We start from the raw sequence: 9,649 nt of genomic DNA on the forward strand, positions 1-9,649 counted from the left end.
GAGGAGCTCGGATCACCCCGCAGAGAGCGTGCACCCTGGGCCCGCGGCCGCGGGCGAGATCTGGCCGAGGCTCGTTGGGGAGGGGAGGGCTGGCGGGGAAAGGGGACACATTTTTAGACCCCGCCGCCCCGGGCCCTGCTGTCTGCCACGCGTCTAAACGGTCCCGCTGAACAGGTAGGACCTGGTGCCGCCAAAGGCAGCCAGCTGGGCCCGAGGCGCAAGACCCGGCCTTTGCTTCCAGTCGTCACCCTCGACTTCTCCCTGACCGAGTGGCGATCTGCGGAAGGGGCTCCTAACCAGGTAATGCTGGGAGAGCGGAGCGAAGGTGGCTAAGTTCGGTGGGTGGGCCAGGCGCCGCCGGCCCCCAGTGCCCGACTGCGCGGCCAGCGGACCCCAAGGGGGTGGAGGGCGCAGCTTCCGGGAAGGGCCGGGGCCCCTTCCTCCGTCCTTGTTCACCTGGAGGTACCGGCGCACCTGCCATCGCGACTGCCCTGACTCCCTCCATCCAAGGAGCCTGCCCACCCCGCTCCCCGGGCCACTCCAGGCGCGCTCTGTTCGCCCTGGCACAGGCCACTTGAACCCGGGACGCCCCAGGAGCCGCCACGCGGCTGCCCTCGGGGCTCCCTTACCTCGAGTCCCCCAGCGACCCCACCTCCCCGACACAGAAGGCAGGTCCAGTTGCCTGGAAAGCGCAGCAATATTTCTGCACCGCGTAAAGGCAGGGCCTGTTGGGGAGAAAAGGTTGGAAATGAGAAGGCTGCAGCAGCCGGGCTCGTTACCTAGTTGCCGGTCAGTAACCTAGAAACAGCAGTTTTGTTGGTCGTTAATTTTCCAAACCAAAGACCCAATAGGGCACTGATGATTCGCTTTTAAACCTCAGGGAAATGACCGACTGGCAGCAGGGTTCTCTAGAACTTCACCTTCTAAATTTGTTAGGTGTCTTGGAACACAGCGACTGAGATGGAGAGAGGCTAGAAACTCATCGAGCTGCCGCCTTTCCTTCTTCTTGGCCTCGGGCAGTCGGCTCTAGGAACCAAAAATCTCTGGCTGAGGGAGGCGTGCGAGGTTCCAGTCTCGCCTGCTAATGCTAGCTGGGGGCGCCTGCGGCAGGATTCCGCGTTCCCTTCCCACGACAGGAGGCGCTGTGATCGCGGAAATTCCTCGGGCTGCGGACCGGGTCCCCAAGCGGGATCAAGGTTCTAAAACTGGCAGAGTCCACTCTTCACCACCGATCTTGAGCTTTGGAGAAGCCCTGAAGAAACTTCACTTTGGCCATCCGCTTTGAAAAATGGCGTTCTCCCCCCACCCCCCACCCCAAGCTGAATTTTTTGTAAGATGAGGTCTAGTGGGTTTGAGATGTGGGCTGAAAGGAAGATTATTTTTTTTTTTATTATTGACTCCCTTTACGGTTACAGCCTTTGGTTTGGTTTGTTTCCCCCTTAAAGCTCCGGCTTTTTGTGCACCATAAAAGTTATTGCTAAGTTGTTACTACCCACAGAAAATACCCTAGTCATGCTGGATGTGGTGGAAGAGCCAAGAGGGCGTTGGAGAATCACCGCGGGAAGGAACAAGGAAGCTCATTAGCACTGAAAGTACCCCCACCTCCACAGTCAGGCTGAGGAGCCTATGCATCCGTGTACTTTACAAATGGGACTAAGGTCCTGCTGTTCATGGGAACTTTGCACAAAAGAATTAGTTTCTGACTGTCGCCTGGAGAAATATGTGCAGACCCACACGTTTGCAGATACATTTACACAAATTGATGGGACTGGCTTGCAGTCCCAGCGACAGGCTGCAGTTAAGGAGGGCGACTGGCTGCTGAGTTCCAGGTGATTTAATTTCACTCTCAAGCCTTTCCTTACAACGTGACGTTACTCACCACCACCACCCCCCCTTTTTTTTTCTTAAAGGGGTTGTAATCCAATGCTTTTATCTTTTTTATTTCCTTAACTACACATCTTCACCCTCTCATGCTCTCCTGCTGATTTAAGAGATTTGTTTGGTTCAAGGATTTAATGTGATTCTCTTGCCAAATTTCAAGGAAGAAAGGTTTATAAGAACAAAGCACGGGGGGGAAAGGTATCTGTTTGGAAGACAAGTTAAAACACATTTCTTAAAATGAGATTAATAACAGTTTAAAACTTTGCCAAACAAGAATATTTTAGTCCTTTCAGAAAGATTTTTTATTGCTACTTAAACCTAGTGGTTCTCCGAAAGTACAGCACATACATGGTCACACACACACACACACACACACACACACTCAGAAACACAAATGCACCAGAGCGCAACCTCTCACCAACTCACTGCCTACCACCCAGTCACTTTAGTTGGTCCTCCCCAGGGCTTGTGGGCAAGCCACTACCCAGAGTCTCAGAGAAGCCAAGAGGCTTCGCTTGAAGAAGCACTTCCCATGGATGTCCAGTCCCAGCCCGGCCACTCCAGATCAGAGATGGGACGAAGCACCTCCGTCACCACCGCTGGCTTCGGCCTGGCACCTCTCTAGCCGAGTAGCTGCATTCCCGCGCCCGAGCCCAGCCTCTCCCGGAGCGTATTTAGGGAGATGTCCCCTCCCCCTGACCTTTCCCTATCAGAAACCAGACGGTCGCCTCCAGCTCAGTCCCCGAGGCTGCGGAAGGGGGGCGGGAGGAGGAGCTGGGCAGAGGGAGGACGGCCCGACTCGGGTCCGCCTGCCCTATCACATAGACATCTGTTCTCAGTTTCTTCCTCTTTATGATCGCTACAGATGACAGGGGGAGTAGAGCGGATCGAGGTGGAAAAAAAAAATTATGTCATAAAGATATAAAACGGTGTTGTGACTCACCTGCTCTTAGCCGCAGGTACGGGTTTCGTGGCAGCGTCTCCACTCTGCTAGCCTGGAGCCGGGATCGGCCTAACGTCACCTGGCTCGGCTGACTCAGATGGCCGAGTTTCTAGTGACCGGGCAAAAGTGGGGCTTTTTCCTTTTTCAATCCCGAAGTCCGGGGCGGGGGCTGGGGGCGGGAGGAGGAAGTCTGAATTTTCCAGTCTCCCGGGGTTGAACTTTTAGGTCAGGAATCAGAAGGGCGGGAGCTGGAAGCGGGCAGAAGAGTAGGAGGCAGGAGGGGGCGCGGGACGGGGTCGCAGCACCGAGGGCCGAAGATCCTCCAGGGGAACCCGGGGGTCATGTAGCCGGCTCTACCCCCAGGAGCCCGGGCTCCAACGCCACCGCCCCCAGCCCTTCATCGGCTGCGCGGTTCCCATCCAAAACCCTCGCCAGCCCTCCCGGCCCCGCCTATTTTTCTTTTTTCCTCTTCCAAAGAGGGGTTACACCCCCGCCCCTCCACCACCACCACCCCGGTTTCCCTCTCCCCCCAGCCTCCCGGCTTAAACCAATTACGCCGCTTGGCAAACAAAGTGAGGGTCGGCTTTGGGGGAGGGGGCTCGGCGGGAGGGGGCCCAAGGGGCGCGCGCGGCGGCGGCGGCGCGGCGGGGCGGGAGGCGCGGCAGCCGGACTGGCGGGCGGCCGCCTCGCAGGTGCACCTCGGGCTTTGTAGGTGCGAGCGTCTTTGTGCGGCGGACAAATGGGGAGAGGACGAGGAGGTGGGCACTCGAGCGACGTAAGATCCACATCAGCTCAACTGCACTCATCTCGCAGAGGCCGCCAGCTCACTTCCCGCGGAGGCGCTCCCCGGCGCCGCGCTCCGCGGCCGCCGCCTGCCCCCACCCGCCCTACCGCCGCCGCCACCGCCGAGCACGCCGCGCCCCGCAGCTCCTGGCTTCCTCCTCGCTAGGGTGGCGTTGGGCCGGCGCGGGCGCTCGGGTGACTGCAGCGGCTTGGCTCCCCGCCCCCCGCCCCGGGCCGCGCGGCTGCCAGTCGCTTCGCACAGGGCTGGATGGTTGCAGCGAGCAGGGTGGCTCCAGGATGTTAGGGACTGTGAAGATGGAAGGGCACGAGAGCAGCGACTGGAACAGCTACTACGCGGACACACAGGAGGTGAGAGGCGGGCGGCAGGAGGGACGTTCCTGGAGCCCGTGCTGGGACGGGGGAAACCTGGCGAGGCGGGCGGCGGGCGGACTGGGGGCGCCTCCTCCGTGCCACCGGTGCCTACCCACCCGGGTTAGCCCCGGCCGGGCCTTGGCTAAACGGGCCTGAGAACCGGATCCTCAGCCCGGCCCAGGGACCGGATTCCGGCGATTGGCGCTCAGAGCGGGCGAGACGGTTTTAGGAAACTCTTGTTGTGAAAGCACCCGCTCTCTTGGACGCACTTGCTTCTTGCTTGAGGAGAACGGGAGCTAGAGCCCAGACCCGGGTGCCGAGCGCAGGTTGGCTGGCTGGCGGAGGCATGAGTTTGAGGCAAGTGTGAAAAGGCTAGAGTTCGCCTGCGGGGCAGCCTCTTCCTTCCGCAGTTGAATTCTCAGATGTCTTCTGATGAAAGCGCGCAGCCGCTAATAATGCGCCTCTTGAAAATGAAATGATTCCGAAATTTTGTAAAAGTTCTTCAAAAGCCCTGTTTGGGGAAGAAGTGTGCTTCTTCCTCTCTATAACCGCTGGGTGGCGCTAGTGCGAGCTGACTTTTCCTCCAGCACTCCGGGCGTGCGGAAAACCTGTTTCTCTTCATTGTCCCCTTGGCGGCACGCTCGTGTGGTTTATTTTATCAATACAGCGTGCACAAAGGGATTGCGAGAAAAACCAGGTACAGAAGGGACCACCTCCTACTCCTAAAAGTATTTCTCTGGAAATAACTGGCGATTACCCTCCAAAAATTTACCATTATTGAAAATGTTTATTGAAACTGCCTTGGATAATCTTGGGAAGAGGAAAAGTAAAATATACTTTAAGACATGGACAGAAAAACATAAAATCAGGAAATATTTTCATGGTAATTAATTTATTTATATTTATATATGTATATATTCACAAACATATCCCGAGTTTATTTGCATACTGTAGCAGAATGTGTACCTAGTTAAATGTTTGTGCACCATTTATGTTTTCAAATAAAGTCATGTTTTCGGATGAAAATAAATTTAAGGATATTATTATTTTTATTAAATTAACAGATAAGTAGTTTTATATTCTTAACATATCTAGTGCATTCTCAGATTGCCTTTGATAAGAGTTTTCCCCTACTGATGATTTAAGAAGGAGCTCAGAACACTTCCTCAGATTTAATTCAGGTACAGTCATCGCCACTCACTAGTCAGTTAAATTCTCTATGAAAAGAGCTTCTTTACAGGTTAGAATTGGGAAGTAGAATAGCATTAAAAGACAGCAAGTGGACTTTGATTTTTGAATTTTAAAGTATTTGATACTATTCATATAGTTTCAAAAGCCAGCTTTTGAGATGATCAGTGGCAAAATATCAGAATATGTAAAAAACATGATTATTTCTATAAAGTTTGTCACCAAAATTTTCAAACATTAGGGGCCTGGAAATAGGTAATGAAATTAGTGCAAGTTTATGAATGGCTGTAAAGTCATGTTAAAGTTAAATGTAGGTTGTGCATTGATATTGTTATGTACCCTCCCCTCCCCTTTCTCCTATTATATATCTGTTTTTTCCAAAAGTTACTCAACTTCTGAGTTTTTTCCCTTTTAATATTACAATTGCTACAAGTAGATGGAAAACACTACTTCTAAATATAATGAACAACAAAAAGTCACCGTTTGGTGAAAGCTGCTAAGGCAGTAAAGCCAATTGTTTGGAAATGTTTGGTCATATGGCCATGGATGATTTGCTCTATCAGGGAGAGGTTAACTAACAGTCACCCGGAACAGCGCGGGCCGCTATGTGGTCAGCCCAGGCCTGGCAGGCTTAGGCGAGATGGGTGCAAATCTGGGGATGTTGCCCGCCTAGGGGTGGGGGCTGGGGCGTGGGAGGAAGCACTGTCATACCCACCGCACGCTTAAGGTGGAGTGAATAAGCAGAGGATCAGAGATATTCTATTTTCGGAGTTTTAACTCCTTTCAAGTAAAAGGACGGCTTTGCGGAGGCCCGATCTGGGGTGGAAAGTGGGATACCGCCTGGCGTGGATAGAGGCGATGGAGGGGCCCCAGAAGCCGGCCCCTAAGCCTGGCGTGTAAGGCGATTACACATCTTCCTGGGGACATATTTTCTGTGAGTTCTTGTCTTTCATGCCTGCCGAGCTAGGATTTTCCCCCCTGCCGTGCACGACATCTCTTTGCTGGCTCTGGGGAGGGCGCCCGCCGGTTTGCCCCTGGTTGGGGGATCTTAGGCTTTGCAGAAATGGTTTCTTCTCGCTTTCGGATTTGCCGGGGGGCCGGTAGCCGCCAGCGCGCCCACTGCTAACTCAGCCCTTCGGGGCCTCTTCACGCTGTCTCCGCTCCAGGCCTACTCCTCCGTCCCGGGCAGCAACATGAACTCAGGGCTGGGCACCATGAATTCCATGAACACCTACATGACCATGAACAGCATGAGCACGAGTGGCAACATGACCCCGGCCTCGTTCAACATGTCCTACGCAAACCCGGGCCTGGGCGCCGGGCTGAGCCCCGGGGCGGTGGCTGGCATGCCCGGCGGCTCTGCGGGCGCCATGAATAGCATGACGGCGGGCGTGACGGCCATGGGGACGACGCTGAGCCCCGGCGGCATGGGGGCCATGGGCGCGCAGCCGGCGGCCTCCATGAACGGCCTGGGGCCCTACGCGGCCGCCATGAACCCGTGCATGAGCCCCATGGCGTACGCGCCGTCCAACCTGGGCCGCAGCCGCGCTGGCGGCGGCGGCGGCGGCGACGCCAAGACTTTCAAGCGCAGCTACCCTCACGCCAAGCCGCCCTACTCGTACATCTCTCTCATCACCATGGCCATCCAGCAGGCGCCGAGCAAGATGCTCACGCTGAGCGAGATCTATCAGTGGATCATGGACCTCTTCCCCTATTACCGGCAGAACCAGCAGCGCTGGCAGAACTCCATCCGCCACTCGCTCTCCTTCAACGACTGCTTTGTCAAAGTGGCCCGCTCCCCGGACAAGCCAGGCAAGGGTTCCTATTGGACGCTGCACCCGGACTCCGGCAACATGTTCGAGAATGGCTGTTACTTGCGCCGCCAGAAGCGCTTCAAGTGCGAGAAGCAGCCGGGCCCCGGGGGCGGGAGCGGCGGCGGCGGCGGCCCCAAGGGTGGCCCGGAGAGCCGCAAGGACCCCTCGAGCGCTGCCAACCCCAGCGCCGACTCGCCCCTTCATCGCGGCGTGCACGGGAAGGCCGGCCAGCTAGAGGGCGCGCCGGCCCCCGGGCCCGCCGCCAGCCCCCAGACTCTGGACCACGGCGGGGCGGCGGCGACAGGGGGCGCCTCGGAGTTGAAGACTCCAGCCACCTCGGCTGCTCCTCCGATCAGCTCTGGGCCTGGGGCGCTGGTATCTGTGCCCCCCTCCCACCCGGCGCATGCCCTGGCACCCCACGAGTCCCAGCTGCACATGAAAGGGGACCCTCACTACTCCTTCAATCATCCCTTCTCCATCAACAACCTCATGTCCTCCTCGGAGCAGCAGCACAAGTTGGACTTCAAGGCATACGAGCAGGCGCTACAGTACTCGCCCTACGGCAGCGCGTTGCCCGCCAGCTTGCCCCTCGGCGGCGCCTCGGTGGCCACGAGGAGCCCCATTGAGCCCTCAGCCCTGGAGCCCGCCTACTACCAAGGTGTGTATTCCAGACCCGTTCTAAACACTTCTTAGCTCCCTGGGACCGGGGGTCTGTCTGGCATGGCCATGCTGGTAGCAGGAGAGAGAGAGAGAAATCAACAGCAAACAAAACCACACATACCAAGCCGACAGCAGCATAATGAAATCCCAACTATTTTTATTTCCTTTTTTCTTTTTTTGTGCACAATCTTTCCCCTAGTGCAAAAGACTGTTACTTTGTTACTGTTGTTCAAAACGCCTTGTGTATATTATTACAAAGAAAACCAACCTCAAACCAACAAAAGTTGTCCTGCAAAGTTTAATGATCCACAAGTGTATATATATATAAATCCTCCTACTTCCTTGTCTTTCTCCCTTTCTTCCCTCTTCCCCCCCTGCAGACATGTTCTAGTCTGTGCAGGATTTATTTAAAAAAAAAAGAAAGATGGTCAAGCTTGTAAAATATTTGTTTGTGCTTTTTCCCCCTCCTCACCTGATTCCCCTTCCCACACACACACACAGACACAAACAGTTTACAGGTCCATGGCAATACTCTTAACCATAAGAACTGAAAGAGTGAAGAAACAAGTAGACAGTAGGGCTGTTAGAAGTACTGAAGGACAGTGCTGCTGTTACACAGCAAAACATAAACAGATTAGAGCCACGTTTTTCAGCTTGCGTTTCAGATACGTTCAGATAGCAGATGTCTCTAAATGAAATACATATCTATCATATATATGAACTTATTTATGCACATGCTCAGATATGTAGACATCATCCATATATTTATATAACATATAAAGGTAATAGGTAGGTGATAGACCTGCTCTTGAGTTGCCAGGACCAAGAAGTTACAAAGACACCCTCTTCCCCTCCTCTCCACCCACACATAGCCCTGGGAATCAATTCCTTGAGAATTGCCCTTGTCAATAACTGTACTCCTTGTTTTGCAGAGGGCCATGGTCATGTCATTCTGAGGTCATATAACATGTGTAAAATTAGCTTCTTTCTATTTATACCATTTAAAGGATATTTTTTTTCCAGAAAAAAAGGGGAATACTATTACAATGTTGGAGGAGAGATAAGTTATAGGAAGCTGTATTTCAAAATTTGGTCCAAGATTCCAAAATCCAATTGATTGTGGCCATTTTAATTATTGCCATCGTGTGCTTGTTTCAGTGTTAATGCACTTTTCACAGTTGGACATGGTGTTAGTATAGCCAGACGGGTTCCATTATTATTCCTCTTCGCTTTCTCAATGTTAATTTATTGCATGGTTTATTCTTTTTTCTTTACAGCTCAAATTGCTTTAAATGATGGTTAAAATTACAAATTAAAATGTTAATTTTTATCAGTGTGATTGTAATTAAAATATTTTGATTTAAATAATGAAAATGAGAAATTTTAAGCTGTGGAATATGTTCTTGATCATTTGCAGCTAAGGACTTTAAATAAATCAAATGTTAACAAAAAGAAAATTTCTGCTATTTTCCTTAATTTAATCCAAACTGGATATTCTGAATATGATATTTTTCAAAGCCCTGCACTGAATAGAAATGACAAAAAGGAAAAGAATCTTAAAATTTTTGTTTTTTTAATTTTTTATTATATGAACATGTAGCTAGGGAAAAGTAATTAAGGAGATTCAATAAAAGTAGATAAATAAAAAGGTAGATAAATTGATTTAATATCCTAAGTATTGAGTTTTTGAAAGATTCTTTATTCCTTGTAATGTTTACTTCAATTTTTGACAAGGGCTTAAGTCTTCTGTGCTTCCTTTGAGCCTTCCTACAATGAACTTAATTATTATTAATTTAACTACCTTCCCCCCCTTCTCCAGTGTATCATTTTCGTTTATCTGAAAAGTATTTGAGTGAGAATAAAATATCAGATGTAGCTGATAAAATTAAGTTGTCTACAAGAGAGGATCCAGAACCGTCTTTTTACTAAAGAAGAGGCAAAATTTACCCATCACGGTAGCTTTAGAGGAGGCGCAGGGAGGCCCGGGTTAATTCACTCCTGCAGGGAA

General features: G+C 52.1%; 1 protein-coding gene across 1 annotated transcript; it reads left to right on the plus strand.

The window, feature by feature from the left end:
• Nucleotides 1-3,416: 3,416 nt before the first annotated feature.
• FOXA1 (forkhead box A1) lies at nucleotides 3,417-9,098 on the plus strand. The gene is made up of 2 exons (XM_043434483.1): nucleotides 3,417-3,976; nucleotides 6,334-9,098. The coding sequence occupies exons 1-2, from the start codon at nucleotides 3,905-3,907 to the stop codon at nucleotides 7,672-7,674; spliced, it is 1,413 nt and encodes a 470-aa protein (XP_043290418.1). The 5' UTR covers nucleotides 3,417-3,904; the 3' UTR covers nucleotides 7,675-9,098.
• The last annotated feature ends 551 nt before the right edge of the window (nucleotides 9,099-9,649 follow it).

This window comes from Cervus canadensis, chromosome 17 (genome assembly GCF_019320065.1).
Source record: "Cervus canadensis isolate Bull #8, Minnesota chromosome 17, ASM1932006v1, whole genome shotgun sequence".
Lineage (NCBI taxonomy): Eukaryota > Metazoa > Chordata > Mammalia > Artiodactyla > Cervidae > Cervus > Cervus canadensis.

What these genes read in the sequence shown, in the direction of transcription:
- FOXA1 (XM_043434483.1), top strand. Translation starts at nt 3,905, where the DNA reads ATGTTAGGGACTGTGAAGATGGAAGGGCACGAGAGCAGCGACTGGAAC. An exon ending in ACTACGCGGACACACAGGAG is followed by an intron (nt 3,977 to 6,333) that starts GTGAGAGGCGGG and finishes TCTCCGCTCCAG; the next exon opens with GCCTACTCCTCCGTCCCGGG.